At 59.5% G+C, this 19509-nt stretch overlaps 2 protein-coding genes across 3 annotated transcripts; one reads left to right on the top strand and one right to left on the bottom strand.

The window, feature by feature from the left end:
• The first annotated feature begins 1935 nt into the window (after positions 1–1935).
• STAP2 (signal transducing adaptor family member 2) lies at positions 1936–9152 on the top strand. The gene is made up of 13 exons (XM_079116198.1): positions 1936–2160; positions 4005–4076; positions 4229–4351; positions 5316–5372; positions 5857–5957; positions 6609–6743; positions 7031–7100; positions 7171–7273; positions 7384–7455; positions 8297–8458; positions 8533–8625; positions 8698–8772; positions 9013–9152. The coding sequence occupies exons 1-13, from the start codon at positions 2059–2061 to the stop codon at positions 9066–9068; spliced, it is 1221 nt and encodes a 406-aa protein (XP_078972324.1). The 5' UTR covers positions 1936–2058; the 3' UTR covers positions 9069–9152.
• A 185-nt stretch (positions 9153–9337) lies between these two features.
• On the bottom strand, positions 9338–19234 carry FSD1 (fibronectin type III and SPRY domain containing 1). 2 transcript variants are annotated; one of them, XM_079116194.1, is made up of 13 exons: positions 18241–19224; positions 17176–17271; positions 16937–17068; positions 16304–16405; positions 15852–15874; positions 15535–15656; positions 14388–14597; positions 12671–12769; positions 11846–12005; positions 11496–11575; positions 9910–10161; positions 9722–9810; positions 9338–9619 (listed from the first exon to the last, which is right to left on the bottom strand). In XM_079116194.1, exons 1-13 carry the CDS (start codon positions 18253–18255, stop codon positions 9509–9511), a joined length of 1491 nt encoding a protein of 496 aa, XP_078972320.1. In that variant the 5' UTR covers positions 18256–19224; the 3' UTR covers positions 9338–9508. The 2 variants fall into 2 exon arrangements, with proteins under 2 accessions (XP_078972320.1, XP_078972321.1); XM_079116195.1 differs by lacking the exon at positions 9722–9810 and having other exon boundaries at positions 18241–19234.
• Positions 19235–19509: the final 275 nt, after the last annotated feature.

Here is a 19509-nt window from a genome sequence, read left to right as displayed (position 1 = left end):
CCAAAATGTCCATATCCCAATCCTCAGGACTGTGCATCTGCCAGGGTAGGAGGGGAAGGGAACCGGCGGCTGTGGGCGGGAGGCTGGGTGCCTCTACTGTACGGCCCTTACCCAGAATGTGCATGGCCCTGGGTCCCGTCCTCAGCAGCACCAGAAAAAAAGGATTGAGAATAGGGGATCATGGGAGGCTCTGGAAGTTAGAGAAGGCAAAGAAATAGATTCACCCTCAAGGCTGTGCAAAAGGGACACGGTTGTGCCAACACCAGGATTTGACCCCTGAGTCCCACCTGGGACTTCTGTAGAACTGTAAGATAAAGCATTGGTGTTGTTGCAAGTTTCTAAATGTCTGGTCATTTGTTAAAACAGCCAGGAAAACATACCCAGACTAAAGAAGAGAAATCACAGTCATCAATTGTCGGAGAAAAGTCAGTTGACAAAATTCAAACCCCCAAATCAACCAAATAAATGGGAAAAAATGAATACATTTAAAAACCTAACCACCCCCACACAAATATTCAACACCCATTTATGACAAAAACTCTCAGCAAACTAGGAACAGAAGAAAACCATCTCAACTTGCCAACAGCTAGTTACAAAACCTGTAGCTAACACCGCACTTCCTGGCTTCTTCCTAAGGACAGCTCCACCCTGAAGCTGGGAGGAGGCAAGGGTGCCCTCCCAGAGCGCTGCTGCTGAGCTGGACCCCAGCTCCATCCTGCCTGTGCCTCTTCACCTTTGCACGGGAGTTGTACCACCAGAAAAGGAAGTCGAAGGCACACACGGGCCAGGAGGAGATGAAGCTGGCCCTGCTCACAGATGATGTGGTGATCCGCTTAGGGAATTCTGAGAAATCTATTTAAAAACCCACTCTGGAGCTAACAATAATTTCAGCAAAGTCGAAGGATACCAGATCCACCTGCAAAAAGAAAAAAAAGCTCGTCATCCCAGTAGCTCAGGAGGCCGAGGCAGGAGGGTCTCGAGTTCAAAGCCAGCCTCAGCAAGGGCAAGGCACTAAGCAACTCAGGGAGACCCTGTCACTAAATAAAATACAAAATAGGGCTGGGATGTGGCTCAGTTGTTGAGCGTCCGTCCCTGAGTTCAATCCCCAGTACTAAAACAAAAAACACCTTGATATCCTAGAAATGAATACACAAAGACCAAATTAAAAACGCAGTGCACAGCTGGGCGCCGTGGCCAGGCCTGCAATCTCCGCAACTCAGCAAAAAGGCAGGAGGCTCATAAGTTTAAGTGAGAACTTGTCTCAAAATATTAAAGGCTGGGCGTGTGGCTCAGTGGGAGAGTGCCTGGGTTCAATTCCAGTACCAAAAATAAATAAATAGGGCTGGGATGCAGCTCAGCTGGTAGAGCACTGGCCTTGCAGGCACAGGCCCTGGGTTCAACCCCCAGCACCACAAAAATAAATAAATAAATAATAAAGGACGATGCGCGAGGACTGTGTCTCAGTGGTAGGGACTTGCCTAGCATACTCCAGGTCCTGGGACTGTCCCCACAAAATATACAGTCCCTTTATAATTACTCTCAAAAAGGAAAAGAAAGAAAGAAGTGCATAGGTATGAATCTGGCAGAACCCGGGTGGACGTGCGTGTCCCCACACCTACACCGCGCTGACACAGAAGCCCAAGACCCCAAAAAACCGAGAGGCAGACCCTGTCCGTGGACAGGAGGACGGTGGAGAGAGTTGTCAGTTTCCCTATTTGGCGCACAAGTTTGGGGGTGCTCCTGTGGAAATTCAGAGGTGAGGCTCGGCTAGCAGGCAGGTGGTCCGGAACTGTGTTCTGGGAAGGTGGCCGGCCGGCCCCAGCCCTCAGGCAACCTGCCCTCCCTGCTCCTGCCTGGCTCGGGAAGGGAGCCCAGGGAGGCATTTCCCGGGATCCCTGGACCTGCTCTGGCCCAGCCCCCGCCCAGCACCGGCAGGGGAGGGAGGTGACAGGCTGACTGTCGGTCTGTCGAGAGGAAATTCCCCTGGAACCTGTTTCTCGGCTTCCTGGCCAGCTGGGGCGCCCGCTGGGAGGAGAGGCGGGCGGAGACCGGGCCGACATGGCCTCGGCCCTGAGCCCACCCCGGCTCCCCAAGCCCAAGGGCATCCAGCCTTCACACTATTATGAGGGCTTTCTGGAGAAAAGGGGACCCGGTGACCAGGTAAGGCGGCCAGGGAGCCGCAGTGCCCGGTGGCCCGGGCAGGTGTGCCACCTCGCTGAGCCTGGCTCCCGCTGGCACAGGGAAGGCGGGGGGCGCCGGGGAGGGTGCCGGCTGTGGGCCGGCCGTCTCTGCCTGTCTCTCACCTGATCGGCCCTGCGTGTCTCCACGGTGGCTCTCTGCCTCCTCTCTGTACAGGTCTCCATCTCTCCTCCCGTCTCAATACAAACAAGTCCAGGGACTTCTCCGGGAAAGCGAGAGCCTTCTCACTCCGCGGCTCTTCCCACGCCCAGTCCCAAACTTGCCCCGTGAACTTTAGCTGCGGGGGCCACGGCCCTGCACAGGTGGCCCATGGGGCCGGGCAGGTGTGCTCCTCTGGTGCAGCCCCTGCCTCAGTTTCCTGGGCACCACCAGTCCCTCCCCATGCCCAGACTCACCTTCTGCCGTGCCCCCAGGGCCCCTCTGCTCCTCCCCTCCCCGCCCTGCCTTGCCACTGGGCTTCCCTCCATCTGAGGCCCTTCCCTTCTGTCCCCGGTGGGCCGGCAAACCTTCCCTGGCCAACAGTCCCCAGCAGCAGCACGGGACCCCCGGGCCCCATGTTCAAGAGGCCTGGTTCAGACCTGCTCTGCTTCCCTTTCACCTGACTCCTCTTGGAGCCACGGTTTCCCCTCTCATGACATTGCGGGTGCGGACCTGGCTCAGGGCAGGCACCTGGGCTCCACCGCTGTCCACCGCCTGGCCTCACAAGACTCCAAGGTGGCAGTCACTACTGTTGCCATTTCACAGCCAGGAAAACTGAGGCCCTGAGAAAAATAATGTCCCAAAGCATCACAGTCAGTACGTGATGAAACGGTCCAGTGGGGACTGGCCTCACGGTGCCGCAAGGCCAGCAAGGAGGGGCAGGCAGGTCCCGGGTTTCCCACAGGGTGACTCGTGGGGGACATTCTGACACAGTGTGATCCTGGGCAGCAGCCAGGACAGTTGGATCTCTGCAGTTTGATCAGAGATAGGGGTGTGTCCTTGTGTTGGGACAGAAGCTGCTTCATCCTGACTGGACTGTCCCTGGGTTATCTCAAGCTAAGGTCACACCCAGGCACAGCCAGGGTATGGCCGTAAAGTCCCACACACCCCTCTGTTTTGTCTGTTGATAATCCACCTGGAAACTGTGCAGGAAAACGGACTGAGGTCACTCTGGGGCCATCTTGGCAGTTATGACTCAGGTGGCTGTGGTCACATCAAGCTAAGTCCGTGAACCACACTGCAGTCAAGCGTGCACCGTCCAGGCAGGGCACACATTCGTGGCAGTTACGTTCAAGTGTGTATCTGTGGACGGCTGGATGGAGACCTGTGGACAAGTGGGCCTCTGGCTGGGTGGGTGGACGATGGCTGGGGTACACAGACAGGTGGACGGGCGGCTGAAGGACACCAACAGGACAGCGAGTTTGACTTCCTCCTCGAGCCCCACCTCGGTCAGTCATAGGGCTGCCCTGGGTCCCCGTCTCTTCAAGGTTCCTTTCCCTTTCTTCTTTCATGACACTGGAGACGGAGCCAGGGCCTCGCTCACACCAGGCAAGTGCTCTGCCGCTGAGCCACACCCCGCCCAGGCTTCCTTTCAGTCCTTTCTCAGAGGACGGGACAGTCCTGGGAGCTGGGCCACGTGTGCGGAGGGCCTCCCCTGAGAGGCGGCCTCAAGCGGATCCCAAAGCAGGGTTCGAGGTGGCTGTGTGAAACCTGGGGCATCCCAGGCCCAGAGCACAGCCGAGCAAAGGCCCTGAGACAGAGTGGATGCGCGGAAGATGCCCAGCCTCGCCAGCTCACCTCCTTCCCCTTCCATCTCTGCTCCCCAGGATTACAGGAAGTTCTGGGCAGGTCTCCAGGGTCTCAGCATCTATTTCTACGGTAGCAATCGGGACTTCCAGGTAAGCATGAAAACGGGGGTCCCGGGACCGGCCCCCCCATTGTACCATGGGACCAAGCAGAGGATATGGGTATGTGGCCACAACAGCAGCCACATCATCTAGAGGACCTGGGACCATAACCTAGTGCCCAGGGCCCTCTTTCTGTGCCCCAGCACCTGGAGAAGCTGGACTTGAGAACATTTGTGAAACTCACAGATGAAGCTCCCTGGGGAAGCTCACGTGACCCTGGCATCCACTTCAGCCTGGTCCTCCGGGATCAGGAGGTCAAGTTCAAGGTAGGTCAGGTGGAGGGGCTTGCTTCCTCCTCAGTTCTCTGCCCCATTAACACACACAAATGTGGAGTCATGTCAACTCTTACCCTGGCTTGGTGACACTGTGCAAGTCACTCAACCTCTCTGAGCCTGAAGCATCAGTGAAAGAGCTCGTCAGCAGAGGGTGCAACCTGTGCAGGGGTCCTGAGGCAGGACAGAGCTTGACAGAGTCTGGCATGTTGAAGGCACAGTGAGGAGGCCTGTGTGGGCAGAGCAGAGGAAGAGAGGGAAAGAAAGGGGACAGGGCAGGGCCTCGTGTGCTGCAGAAGGGAATTGGGAGACATGGGAGAGTTTAGAGTGTCAGAGGTGTGTGTAATCTGGTTCATGTTGTCCTTCCTTTTCTTCCTTTTCTTTCTTGGTGCTGGGGATGAAACCCAGGATCTCACACGTGCTAGGCAAGTGCTCTACCGCTGAGCCACATACACCCCTAGTCCTCGATTTGTGGCTTTATTTTTATGTATTTATTCGTTTTAGTACCAGGGATTGAACGCACGGGTGCTTAACCACTGAGCCACATCCCCGGCCTTTTTTATATTTTATTTTGAGACAAGGTCTAACCAAGTTGCTGAGGCTGGCTTTGAACTTGTGATCCTCCTGCCTCAGCCTCCAGACCTGGGGGCACCTGGCTAGATTTAGTTTTTCTTTTCTTTTTTTTTTTTTTTTTTTGGCAGTGCTGGGGATTGAACCCAGGGCCTGTGCCTGCGAGGCCAGCGCTCTACCAGCTGAGCGACATCCCAGCCCTAGATTCTTTTTTGAACGGTTGATATGATAAGTTTAACAATGATAACGTTCCACATGAGGGAGGACTTACATTGACACATCATTGTGCATCAGCCTGCCTAACTCATTTCATCGTCAAAACAGCCCCGAAACAGGGACTGTTCTTGTGCCCTGTCCGCAGACGAGCCCTGCTCTCTTCCCTCCCTAGGTGGAGAGTCTGGAGTCTCGCGAGATGTGGAAAGGCTTCATCCTGACGGTGGTGGAGGTGCGTACCGCCCTGCACTGCTCCCGTTCCTCAGCACTCCTCAGAAGTCCTCTTCCTGTCCACCCCTCAATCCGAAGGCGCAGGGGTCACAAACCGGCCGCTGCAGGCCGAGGTAGCCCATGAACACCATTTTGCCAACAGAATGCTAAAACTCAAAATTAGCTGCCATTATTTCAAAACCAGAAATTTTAGTCCACATTCCTGATTTTTCTCTGGCTGATTTGCTTCCTACCTGGCCCTTGCAGCCACTTTGAGACCTGCTGGTCCCTGTAGATTGGTTGAGACCCCAGGTTCCAGCTCTGCTGTGCCCCCTCTGCAGGGCCTCTGCTCCTCCCCTGGAAGCCCTCTAGCCCCTAAGGTGTCATGTGGCTCTGGTGCCCTCAGACCCGGGTTCTCATCCTGGCTCTGCAAGTTGACCTCAGTTTGCCCGACTGTGATGTGGGCACACATGCCGGTTCATGGCTTGTCCCTGATCGACCCTCAGCTCCGTGTCCCATCCACGCTGACTCTGCTGCCAGGACATCTGTACATGATGGCTGAGGTCCTCACCAAAGAGGAGGCGCGCCGCTCCCTGGAGGTGCCACCGTGAGTACCAGAGCCAGAGGGACTCTAGGATGGGGACGAAGAGGGAGTGGCTGCGGGTGCACCGTGAGCGGGCTCTGCCGAGCTGCATCTTGTGTTAAGTACCGGGCAGCATTAGGGCTGGAGCGGGCATAAGAACTCACGCGGGGCTCAGGTGGGATGGGGTCTTGGGTCTGGGTGCCTCTGGGGCTGGGTCAGTCTATAGGGCAGGTGCGGTGCCTGCACGGCGGCAAGGGGTTGTGGGCCTGAGGATGCTGCCTGGCCTTCAAGGGCAGTCCTAGTTTTGGGAAGCTCTCCAGGGGAGGGTCTAGGTGTTTGGAGGGAGAGAAAGTTCTCCAGGTGAGTCCAGGTGTCCGAAAGGCTTATTTGCCTCATCTGACTAGGGGACGGAGCAGATCTCAGGGTGGGTCTAGGTGCGCAGAAAGCAGGACGGGGTCTTAAAGGGGCGGGGTTACTGGGGAAGGGCAGGACTTAGCTTTGGGGGGCTGGCTCTCGGTCTAGGAGGTGGGGCCTGGGCTTAGGAATAGGGTTGGGCCTCCAGGGGCGGGGCCTGGACCTGGGAGGTGCGGTTGGTCCCCGGGGGCGTGGGCACTTGCGGGGGGCGGGGCTTGGCCTCTGCGGACCGGTGGTGCCAAGTGGGTGGCGGCCCCCCAGGTGCTTTCTGAAGGTGAGCCGGCTGGAGGCCCAGCTGCTCCTGGAGCGCTACCCCGAGTGCGGAAACCTGCTGCTGCGGCCCAGCGGGGACGGCAAGGACGGCGTGTCAGTCACCACGCGACAGACGCTCAGCGGGTGCGCACGGGGCCCAGGGCCTGCACTGGGAGGGGCGGCGTGGGGCGTGCCAGTGGGGCGGGCAGAGCCAGGACCCGGAGCCTGCGTGACTGCACATGCTCCCTGGGCTTCGTCGGGGGAGGGCAGGGCCACGCTGAAGGCGGAGTGAGGCCGGCTCGCGGCCACCGCCGGCAAGGTCCCTTCCCGGGGGGCTGGGGGCGGGGCCTGCGGCGGGAGGAGCCGGTCGGGGCCGCGCCTGGTGGGTGGGCCGAGCCGGAGCCACCCACGCAGCCTCCGCTGCCCCGCAGGACGCCGGTGGTCCGGCACTACAAGGTGAAACACGAGGGCGCGAAGTACGTGATCGACGTGGAGGATCCGGTGAGCACCGGGTCCCCGGCGGGGTCCGCACCCCTCCTCGCTCGCCCTGACCGCGCCCCACTCTCCCCAGTTCTCCTGCTCCTCACTGGACGCAGTGGTCAACTATTTCGTGTCGCACACCAACAAGGCGTTGGTGCCATTCCTGCTGGACGACGACTACGAGAAGGTGTTAGGTGGGTGCGGCCTTGCGGAGGGTCCCGTGCGCGCCTCTCCTCCCGGCCTGACGGGGCACCCCCGGGCCAGCCCCTGGCTCTGCGCCTACTCCAGGCACCCTCTGTTCCAGGCTACGTGGACGCGGATAAAGAGAACGGCGAGAGTGTGTGGATGGCCCCCTCCGCCTCTGACCCCGACCCAGGTGAAACCCCCTCCGCCTTGCTGGACCCACATTCCGCCTCACCCTCTCCGCATATGGCCACTTGTGCCTGAGTCATACCCAGAGTTCAGGGACAGACTGCCCAGGCCTTGTCCCAAGGAGCTTCCAGGTGGGGGTGGGGATGGCCACAGATGGACACAGGTAAACCCATCCCTTGGGGGGTGGAACCTGGGTTGAAGGAGAAATGGGAGCTGGAGGAGGGGAGGGCCACCTGCGTGATAGGCCGCCTGGAGGATGTTGGTGGGTAGAGGTGGGCGCTGGAGGAACAGGAGGCTCCTGATGAGCGAGATGCCCGGGATGGCGAGTGATGGGGAAGGGGTGGCAGTCTGTCCTGTTTATGAGACAGGACACACTGGAAAGGTCTGTGGGTTGGGCATTGCAGGGTCCCCAAGAGCGTGAGGGACACGCGCATGTCCACACACAGGCTGGGTGAGAAGCCCCTGTGCACCTGTGTAGGCATGTGCGGCCCATGTTGCAGCCGTGTGCAGCTCACACCTGCTGGAAGCCACAGTCACTTGTACACACACGCGCAGAGCCCACTCACAAGCAGTCCTAGATCCACCATGGCACAAGCAGCAGGTGCTCAAGCACATGCCCCAGAGCCACGTCGTCAGGCACACAGGCGCCTGCACACACACCTTTACACATGTTCAACTTGTACAAATTCAGTGTGTGTCTGCTACCCAGGGACACAAATGCAGATTCACAAATGGGCATAAGCACAAAACACACACACGCCCAGGGACGTGTGTACTCTCCAGACATGCACACAGACGCATCCTGAGGTGTTCCTATGCAGCCTGACAGTGACTGTCCCTGCCAGGTCCTGCACCCCCTGCAGATGGCCCCAAGTCACTGCCTCCCGCAGCGTCCAGCCAGGACAAACTGCCCCCACTGCCTCCCCTGCCCCGGCTCCCGAGCCAGGATGACAACTACGTGACCCCCATCGGAGATGACCCGGCTGCGGACTACGTGAACCAGGATGGTGGGTGGGGCTGGGTGCCGTTGGGGTGGGGGGAGGCCAGTGGCCCCCGTGACACTGTGCATCTGTCCACACAGTGTCTTCCTCTGGCTGGCCGGTCATCCCAAAGCCCAAGAAGTTGGTGAAACCTCCAGCAAAGCCTCTGAAGCCACCCACTGTGCCCAAGCCAGGTCGGGCTGGCTCCCCACTTCCTCCCTCATCAGCAGGTGGGCAGCCACGTCCCTCACCTGTCCTCTTTTCAGAGCCCAAAGGCAACAACAAGCCGCTGGTCAGGAAGTTAGTGGGTGGCTCACCCCAGGCTGTCCTCCTTGCAACAAGTAAGTGGTCTGTGGGGTGCACCCAGGTGGGCTTCCAAGGGGAGTGGCCTGGAGGGTCACACAGAACCCCAGGGCCCTGCAAGTCAGTGCTCTGGGCTTCAAATTCCTAATGCCTCTGGACACATCTCATTTTGTACTGGGCCTGCACATCTGTAGCTGGTCTGGGGTGGGTCTGGGGCGGGACACAGACTGGATCCCAGGCCCCGCTGAAGCTCAGTGCCAACTCCCCAGGGCTGGGGGACGTGACGGCAGAGCTGGCGGAAAAGCTGCAGAAGAGGCGGGCCCTGGAGCAGTGAGCAGATCGCCGCAGGACCGGAGGGCTTTGGCCAGGGCACCGCATGCTATCTGCTCTCCCAGGATTAAAACTGTAGTGAGCCCAAGGCCCCGTGTTTGGCTTGCCTTTGGATGGGGTGAGGGGCTGGTGGGATCTTCTCCCAGCTGGCACCACTTACCCCAGTCACCCTCAGCCCAGAAAGCCTGCTGCTTGGTCACCTAGAAGCCCAGAGGCCCCAAGGCCAAGCAGCACATGGGACCACCCAGCCCCAGAAAGCGGCTCCAGCCCCTGACCAGTGTCGGACCTTTATTAGGAAGTGAGGTGGAAGGGCCACCGTGCCCACTCCTGTTGGTGGACCCTTCAGGAATTAAGGCTCCAAGCAGCAACCGAGAGAAAGGGCCCAGCTGAAAGGGCTGGGGCCTGGTGGTGGCCCCAGCACCCGCTTGCTGGGTGGCCGGTGGCCTAGGTGAGGCTGGTGTTGGAGCTGCTGGTGGCACTGCCCCGCTTCTGCAGGCAGCGCACAGAGCTGGGGACCTGGAGGCCGGTGGTCACCTGGAAGCTGCCGCACCATACCTGGGGGCAGGTGGGGAGGAAGGCGGCTCAGCCCTGCCCACCGCCCCGCCCCGCCCCGCCCCGCCCCGCCCCGCCCCGCCTCCGGCTGCGAGGGCAGCTCACTGTGAACGCAGGCAGCAGCGGCTGTGTGAACTTGGCCTTGAAGGTGTGCAGCAGTTGTTTGGTGCGGGCGTTGTAGAAGGACAGGAGGCCTGGGCAGAGGGCAGAGCGACAGGGACACTGTGTCACAGTGGGATGCGGGTCTGGGCACTGGCGGGGTCAGGGCAGAGGCAGCTGGAGGTGGGGGTCACCTTGGTGGAAGTCACAGTGCACGCCCAGGCAGTCGGGCACGGGGGCATCCAGCACCTTGACTTTGTTGGCGTGCTTGGCGGTGAAGCTGACCTGCAGCCAGTTGTTGACGTGCAGGCACCAGGAGGCCCCCGTCTTGCCCAGCTGCTCGAAGCGGCCCAGGCTGCGGTAGGCCACGCCCACGCCGAAGGCCTTGCTGTCCGGTTCGTAGCGGACTTCCCAGTACTGCTCCCCGCCATCGATCAGCGTGTCCCCTGTGGGGCAGAGTGGGCGGTGGGGCCTGGTAGAGCCAAGGCCAGATGCACTTCCACGAAGGGGTGGCCCCTGGGTACTCCCTGCACCACAGCTACTCCCTCCAGGTACTACTCAGGCCCCAGCTGTTCCCAGGGTTTTATCAACTCACTAAGCCTGGAAGCTCTCCAGGACTCCGGTCCTCTTTTTTTCTTTTTTTTTTTTTTTATCACTGGGGATTGAACTTGGGGTCACTTAGCCACTGAGCCATATCCCCAGCCCTTTTTAATTTTTTAAAGACAAGATCTCCCTAAGTTACTTAGCCCCTCACTGAGGCTTTGAACTTTGAACTTGTGATCCTCCTGCCTCCACCTCCTGAGCTATGGGGTCACTTACTCCTTTCAGGCTCTCTACAAGCCCAGGACACTCCTTTCAGGGACTTTCAGGCCTTAGAAGCTTCCTTCATTCGGTTCCTCCCTGTGTCTAGACCCCCCTCAATTCTGCCCAGAGACTAGAACATCCCCAGCTCTGGCTCCTGGTGCCCACGGGTCTTGAGCAGAATCCAGATACTCCTCAAGACTCTCTGACTCCTGCCTTTTGCTCTCTGAATCCAGATTGTACCCAGCCCCTGAGTCCTGGGGAGGCCCAGCTCCTCCTGCCTGTGCCACTTCTGAGGCCTGGGGCAGCCCAGGGACTCTCCAGCCCAGGCTCCTCCTGGGGCCAACACCCTGCAAGCCTGGCTCCTGGTCTCCAGGCAGCCCTGGAGCTAGCCCTCCAGACCTCAGCTGACCCCAGTCCTCCCCCCACTCCCCTCCCTGCTTCCAGCCATCTCAGCTACTCCTCACTCTCCTGCCCACCCCGCCCCGGGCTGCAGCTTAGCCGCACACAGGTCCTCCCCACCCCACGAGGCCCGGGCTCTGTCCCTTGGGCGCACACACCTGGTTTCCCTGCTTCCTGGAACCCAGCCTCCTGATCCCAGGGCTCCTGGGAAGTCCAGCCCCTCCCGCCGCCCTCCCAGTTGGTACTGGCACACCGCCTCCCAGCCTCAGCCTGCCTCCTTCCTCGAGGCAGCCATTCCTCCACACTCCAGGTCCCCCACGGACGGCAGCATCTCCTTCGGAGGACGCAGTCACTCCCCTGGAGTCCCTTCCCCTCAGAGCCCACCCGCCCCAACCTCTCAGATGCCAGCTACTCTCCTGACGCCTTCCCGTACCCTAAGCCCCGTTTCCAGACACTGGCCTCGCTTCAGCTCTGCAAGCCAGCTGTCCGCAGGCAACCCCAGCCCCTGCACGCGCCAGGACAGCTGTCCAGCTCCTGCCTGCCCTTCCCCTGCCCAGAACACCCCTCCCCTCCTCACCCAGCACTGTGTAGGATTCAGCCGTGAAGCGGTCCCTTCCGCCACGCCCCGAGGGCATCCTCTTGGGAGATGGAATACCTCTGTGGGTGGCAGAGGCAGGCAGAGTTCAGGCCTTGCCTCCCCCAGGGGCCTCCCTGGACCGTCCCAGCCCTTCTGCTCAGTCCCCGACAGTACCTGGTCCTTTCTGTAGGGTGGGCCCTTCCGTGGTCAGGTCAAAGCGCCTGCGCCCTTCCCACCCGGAAAGCTCCTACTTGACCCTCTGAACCCTTCCCTGGCTCCTCCCTCCCCAGTTCTGAGCGCCCTGGGCTCCTCAGCTTGAGCTCCGCCACGGCTGGGGCAGGGCAGAGTACCTGGCCGGGGAGTTGACTGGAGACGCTGTCCGGCCCTTGCCATCCTTCTCCCGAGCCTTGATGTCCTGCACCTTCCCGCCCATGGCGTCCCACTCCACGGCCAGGTCATCCACCCGCAGGTTCTGGTGGGATGTGGACGCATCCAGGCGGAACATGAAGGCTGGGGCCGGCAGATGAGGGAGTCACAGAGATGGGAGCACCCAGAGAGACAGAGAGACAGTGACAGAACAGAAAGACGAGGAGACAGGCAGGCACGCAGGCAGACAGCTCAGAAAGACGGTACAGAGACAGGCGGAAACACGAAGAGACGAGTCGGGGCAGGATGGGAAACCCAACGTGAAGCCAGAGGAGTGAAGGTCCAGGGTCGCTACCCAGACCTCTCAAGTCGAGAAGCATTTTCAAAGTTGCCCTGGGCCTCCACCCAGGACGCACCTCAGTAACAGGGCAGGGGTGCACATGGAGGAGTTAGGCTAGACAGCAGAGGGACTTCCTTGCATGCAAAGGTGTCACTGTGGGAGGCTGTAGAATCTATCTTTGCTACTGATAGTCTGTCTCCAAGTAAGAGGACTTATTTGATGAGAGAGAGAGACAGCAGATGTACGTATTAAAACTATCCATGTATAACGGGATTGTGCTCAGAAAAAGAAAAGCAGGGTGGCACCAGACATCCAAGCCAAGAAAGCCACGGGGACTCAGCTTTGAGCTTCTTGGCAGCCAGGGCAACAAGAGCCATGGAACCCTGGTTAGTGGATTTTCATGACACACTGGAACCTTGGGCTCCAAAGGGAGGGATGTGGAGACTGGGAGGGGGTGGGAGCCAGTCACCTGGTGTCTCCAGGGTCACCGGCTCAGAGAATTCACCTGCAACTGCCTTATTGCAGGCTTTCACACGAAAGTTCATGTATTTCATGTCAAACTTGAGGCCTGGGATGCAAAGGGGGATGTCAGTGCTGTGCACTCAGAGGCTGGAGCAGTGGGGGATGCCTCCCTCCCCTGCCACAGTGATCCCCCACCCACCCAGGGTGTAAGCTGCGTCCTCATAAGCAAGTCTAACCCCTGCAAAACTGTCCTGGTCTCACCCACCACGGGCCATGGACTACTTGACTCCACCTCTAACCCAGAGTGGCCAATCAGGATTCTTTATAACACAGTCCCAGTGGTTGGTCGAGATAGGCACATGACTCAAGCTGACCAATTAGAGTCAGCCCTGGAACTCTGATACTACAGCAAGCACAGCGGCTGGTCCCTCTGGGCTGGTCCACGAGGAGAAAGTGCCTTCTAAACAAATTTGCTGGCACATTTAGGAAACCTCTTGAGAAACAAGCTCCCTGAGTCTAACCACAGGGACGAAGGTGACCGAGTCATTGCTAGAAGCCTTGGACCTAGCTACGCATGACTTTTTCATATCTTGAACTGGAAATGAACCCAGGGCAGCTCCACTGGGCAGCATCCCCAGCCCTCGAGTTTCTCACTTTGAGACAGGATCTCACTAAATTGCTGAGGCTGGCCTTGAACTTTCGGTCCTCCTGCTCAGCTCCTGAGTCCCCAGGATTACAGGTGTCCACTGCTCCTGGCCATGCTCGTTGAGTCTCCTTACTCCCAGGACATAACCCAGCCCCAGCCCAGGTCCTGGATCTGCTCGTGACTGTTGTTACGAACCCAGCACTGGAGGAAGCCGGGAGGGGACGGGACCCTTGCTGCACTTTCTCTATTCACAACCTCCCACGAATCTATAACTATTTCAAAATAAAAAGTTACAGCAAAACAAGCAGAAGCCAGGAGGACCTGGAGGTGACGACTGTGGAGCCACCAAAAAAAGAAAGAAAGAAAGGGGGGAAATGTGTGTGTGAGCGTGTGCACGTGTGTTTGTTTTGATTCCCATGCAAAGAATAAACCAATAGCTTCTCAGGCTGTCTGGCTGTCTGGTGATTTTTCTCCTCTGCAATTAGCAAGCTCATTATTAACCACATATGCTAATTACAGATAACTAGCAGGCTGATTAAGCCTGGGAAGGAGGACGTGAATGGGAAACCCATGACATCAGCAAGGCTTCCCGCCCCAGGACGCCCCTGGCTCAGGACAGCTTCGTGAACTCATTAGGGAGCCCCCTTTTCCCACCTCGGCCCCTTCCCAGCAGCTGGTGGATTCCAGGCTTTTGAATTCTTACAACTGCCAAGGAGACCCCCTAGTCCCAGGAGGCTGAGTAAAGGAGTCCCAGTGGAGGTGAGGCTGCTACTGCAGCCAGGCCAACCACGGATCAGAGCATGAATGGATGGCTGCTGGACGGGGACAGGATACCTCCTGTGCCTCTGAGCCTCCGTGGGTCACTGGAGACCAGAGCCACACCCGTTGTGCACAGGTGAGACACTTGGCACGCGCGGGCCTGCATAAATGGCGCAGCCGCGTCATCCACAGCTCCCTCATGAGGTTCCCCTCTGGCGCTCCTGATCAGCCCACCTGGCCAGGTTGCCCTGGACCCCGGGAGATTTGGGGAGGTGGCTAACGGCCACAGGCAGCTGGTGGCAGGTGAGGCAGCTGGTACCTGTCAGGGTGTGCTCTGTGTGCCGGATACCCTCAATCACCATCCAGGGCTGGTCCTCCTTGAGGCGCGGCGGGCCCTCGAAGTTTGTCCTTCGGTACTCCAGCACGTAGTGGTCGATCTTGCTGTCCTCATCCGGCATGCGCCACACCAGGGTCACACAGTTGTCTGCCACCAGGGACTCGGCCAGGTCGATCACAGGAGCACTGGGCACTGCCCAGGATAGAAGGGAGAGGGGATCAGGTGCTGGGTCCCGTGGGGTACAGGCAAGGGGCTTGTGCGAGACCCCTGCCACATGATGACCTGTCTTCCACACCTGGGGGCAGCCCCTCTGGGTTTTGGGACCTAGGGATTCAGCCTCTTCAAGGGATTGGGGGAAGACAGTGCTTTCTCAGGGCTCAACCCACAGAGTTGGATCTTGTTGAGATTCCACCAGTTGGCGGGACACGGTGGGGCACGCCTGTAATCTCACAACCCAGAAGCTGAGTTCCAAGCAGCCTGATCACTAGGCAAGACAAAGTCTCAAAAATACATAAATAAATACAGTAAAAAGGCTGGGGGTGTCGCTAAGTGGTTAGGGTCCCTGAGTTCAATCTCCAGTACCAAAAAAAAAAAAAAAAAAAAAAATCCACGATTTAGAAGCCAGACTTTCCCCTAATTCTCAACCAATTGGGAGTGGCTTCCTTTAGGGCTCCACCGCCAGAGGGGCTCTCAGAGTGCCAATTCCCTGGGGGGTTGTGGCACTAGATCTTTGCCCCTGGGGGCAGGGTTTTCCCAAGACCCAGCGACTGTGCCTGTCTTCCTGTGGCTCCACCCCCTCGTGGGCAGGGCTCCACCAGTGCTCCGCCCACACTGAGCAGAGCATCCCGAGCCCCACCTACACGGGCAGGCTCAACTAGGGCCGCACCCTGTGTGGGTGGGGCCAACCAGAGCTCCACCCATGGAATGGGGATCACAGTTCAGGTTCCACCCCCAAATGGGCAGGGCTCAGCCAGGACTCCTCCCCGATTCCCCCTCCTAGGGGAGGGGTATCCTCAGGGCCCCACCAACAGGAAGGGGCCATCCCAGGTTTCAGACACTTCCTCTCCTTCCTTTGTCTCCCTCAGCCATTTTCCTGAAATCCTGGCCCTCCAGAGAGTTCCCCTCTCACCAGGCAGGAACTTGAGGGCCTGTAGCATCTGCCGCTCCTGTGCAAAGTCCACCATGAGGTGACTCATGTTGTCGCTGACCTTGGCTTTCAGTGACAGCCGGAAGGCAGGGGCCATAGTCACGCTGCAGGGAAGGAGGGGGAAGCAGCCTGCTGGGAAGGGTGTGGTGGGGTGGCCCTAGGCCTGGCCCTTGCGGATGATGTGGGGGGACCCCTCCCATGCGTTCCTGTCCAGTGTCCTGGGCCAGGCACCCTCTCCGGGGTGTCCCACCTTCATGCCAGGGCAGGGGAGCGGGTGGAAGCCAGATCCCACATCTTACCCATCTTTGATTTGTTTGGCAGCCTAAAAAAGAGAGACAAAATACAACTCAAAGATCTGTCAATGACAAAGCCAGACAGCCATCATACAAACAGGAAGGCTGAGATGCAGCAGGGCAGCAGTTTGGCAAAGTCCCCAAACATGGGGGCAGAAACTGACATGCTGTCCTTCTAGGCTGTGCCTTGAGGGGACAGGAGGCTGAGGCATGGCCCCAGCCTCACCCTGCTCAGTGCCCAGTACATACAGGGTGCCCAGCTTAATTGACATTTCAGATGAACAGTGAATACTTTTTTTTTAGTACATCCTGTGCAATCTTTGGAATATAGCTATGCTAAATATTGCATGGGTGGGCCACTACGTCGAAAGTCGCTCACCTTCCAGCTGAATGCAGATGAATCTGGAAGGACTCGACTTTACCTGGCAACCCTATGGCACAGCATCAGAGGCACCCACCTGAGGAAAGTCCTCACTGTCTGTGGCCTGCAGGGTCTGGTTGGCAGTTTCTAGAAGTTCCTCTGAGCTCTCCAGGGCCCGCATGCAGGCGGCCAGCTGGTTCTGTGGGTAGTGTGGTAAAGGTCAGCATGGTGCCAGGGACCAAGGGGAGATTACTTGCCAGGCAGCCTCAGCCCCTCCACCTGCAGGGCCCAGGGTCCGATGGGCCTCTCAAACTCCAAATGGGAGAGGAAGCTGGGTCCTGGAGTGCCCAGCCCAGTCTGGTCCCGTGCTACCTCAGAACCTCCCAGGGAATCTCTTCCCATGAAGCTCACGTACCCAAGGCACACCGGAGAGCCTGGGTCCCACCTGTCCTGAGGACATGACTCTGGAGCGTTCGGAAGTTACCCAGGAGGTTTAAAGACCCCAGCCGGGAGCGTGAGAGCCCGTGGGAGCAGCGGGAGCTCTGAGCAGGGGTGACACCATTGGATCTGGGGCACCAGCAGGAAGGGCCCATTGAGCGGAAGCATGGGGAGGATGGGGGCGTGGGGAATCAGAGGTGAGCAGTGCTGGAGAGGGGTCTGCGGGAGGAGCAGGGAGGGCAGGGCCGGGAGAGCTCACTGCTGTGTTGGAGGCAGGTCCCCAGCCGCACACCTGCAGCTCATAGGTGCGACTGGCACGGTCCTGCTTTATCTTCATGAGCATGCCCTCCTTGAGCTCCTCCAGGACAGAAAGGAGGGACTGGAACTCTGCTTCAAGGTCCTCCTGCACCTTGGCCGAGTTCGCCTGAGTCAGAATGGCCAGGATTAGCTGGAGCCCGTGATCAGAAGGGGAAACCGAGGCCTGGCCTCCCACAGGCCAGTTGCTCCAGTGGGCACCGCCCCTCCCCTCACCTCCACGTTGAGCAGCATTTGCTTGAGGGAGTAGATGAAGCTCTGGATCTCCTCATTCTTCACAGCCAGCGTTGTGATGATCTTCCGCAGAGCTTCCTGCCCCACAAGCACACAGGGCTGGTAAGCTCCTCCACTTGGCGCGTTCCGTGTTCTGCCCTCCAGAGATCCAGGGAGGGGAGGGGAGGCCACCATGCTAATGAGCCCAAGAGCCAGCCACAAGCGGGCCGGGTGAGCCTCTGGCCCTCTGCACCTCACCTAGCAGGTGGGTTCCACAGAACATCCTCATTTATAGATGATGAAACAGGCTCCAAGAGTCTCCAGGGAAGGGACAGACCTGAACGAGGGCTTCAACCCAGGCTGGGCATAAGCTCAGGTGAGCAAAGAACGTCCCAGAGGAAAAATGGGCTAGCCTGGGGAAAGGGCTATCTGTGGAAAGAAAAACTCTAGGCGAGATGGAAAGCCTGCTACAAAGACTAGCCTAGAAACAGGTGAGCAGGGAGGGACACCCTGAGGCTAGAGGCTACCTGGAGAAAAGGGTTAGCAAGGAGAAACTGATCACCTGGACCAAGGCAGCACCTGGGCAATGGAGATGCCAGGGAGCCAGGTGAGTGGGAAGGGGAAGGGAGGTCACAAGAAAGGGGATGCTGGGAGGGAGGTCGTGCAGACAGATCCTGCTCCAATGTGTGACTCCGACCGAGGCCTTGGACGGGACCCTTATCTGGGGGCGGAGGTCCGTGGGGTTAGGACTGCGGAGCTGTCCTCCGGGGGCGGGGCTGGCACTGAGCACCTGGTCTTCGACCGGGATGGAAGGCGTGGGGGATGGGGTCGGGGCTGGGACCCGGATACTGGGCGGTGTGGGGGGCGCGGAGGGGACGCCCCTGGCCCCAGGCCAAAATGATGGGGGACTGCGTCTCAGATGGGGAGCCCTGGATCCGGGTGGGGTTGCAGCTGGGCTGGAGCCGCCGCCGCAGAGCAGCTGGGGTGGAGGGGGAGGGCACTGCGGCATCACCTGGTCCCCACCGCGCCCACCCCGCAGCGACCCCGCCCCGCCCCACCCGGTCCTACCCTCTGGTCTTCCATGGCTGCAGCCCAGGTCACCCCGGCCCGGCCCGCGGGCCCCGCTCGCTCCTGGAGCCCCTAAGCTGCCTTTGCCGCTGCCGGGAGCCAATGGCCCGCGGAGCCCTCGCCGCCGCCGCCGCGCCCCCGGTCAGCGCTCCATCACTGCTCGCAGTGCGCAGGCGCGCTCGCCGCAGCAGCCTGGGAAATGTAGTCCTGCGCTGGGGGTCTCAGAGGGCCTGACCTCCAGAGCCTGGAGCTCACTGGGGAACCCTACGAGTGATGGCAGCCGAAGAGAGCCCTGAGCGGGGGTGCAAGTGCCCTGCTTCGACTCCTGTCCAGCTGCGTGACCTCGCGATCACCCTCGTCCTCCGCCGCCTGTCTCCCCGTTCGTCCACCCGCACACCTTCTCCGTCGTTGCTCAAGCGGGCACCCAGCCTGCCCACTCCATCTGGCCGTGACCGCTGACACGCGTTGTCTGTTACCGAAGAGCCCAGGTGTCCAGCCTCCAAGCCCTCTTCCCCTTCATGTCCGCAGTGCAACCTCTCCGCATCCCACAGCGCCGCGGACCCATCTGCAGAACCCCCTCCGCAGCTCACCATCCGCAGGGCTGGGGGTGGTTATCGGCCGCCTAGCGCAGGGACCCTCACTGGATCCAGGAGGGTTGGATCAGAAATGGGCAACAGATGGAAACGAAAAAGTGATCCCGGGGAGAGGCAGTTAGAGCGCTGTGCCTTGCTAAGCCCTGTCCATCCCACGGGAACAGTCACAACCACAGAAACAGAAGCCAGGTGGCACACAAGTGTGGATCTAGTCGACCTGAAGCGGGGGCACAAAATGAGACAAAGCACGGACATACATACGTGCAGATTTGGAGAGGCCTGCTGGAAGGCGGGGGAGGGCATCTGCGCCTGGCGTCCTTGGCACCGAGGAGGTGCAGGGGGCCTTGCAGCTCCTCAGTGTGAGGACCATGTTCTCGATTTCGGAGGGGCCCCCAAATTCAGGCTGTTTCCATGTCTGTCTCTCCTACCAGGGCCTGGGGCTTAATCCATTGGGGTCCTCAGTACCTCCCTTCACAGAGGGGCGGGGAGGGGCAAGGGTGGGTCCAGCGCATGAGGGTCTGCTGGGTGAGGACAGGGGCCTCCCTGTGGTTGAGAGGAGTGATTCTGGGAAGGTCGCAGATCTCCCAGCTCTGGGTGAGAAAGTTCACTGTGGTTAAGTTGAGACATTGAGGTCTCTGGGTCAGCTGCCTCCTTTGGGGGCACTCCTGACGTGGGC

This window comes from Sciurus vulgaris (genome assembly GCF_902686455.1).
Source record: "Sciurus vulgaris genome assembly, chromosome: 16".
Classification (NCBI taxonomy): domain Eukaryota; kingdom Metazoa; phylum Chordata; class Mammalia; order Rodentia; family Sciuridae; genus Sciurus; species Sciurus vulgaris.
The sequence above is the reverse complement of the archived record's forward strand: the minus strand, read 5'-3'. Positions and strand labels throughout refer to the sequence as shown.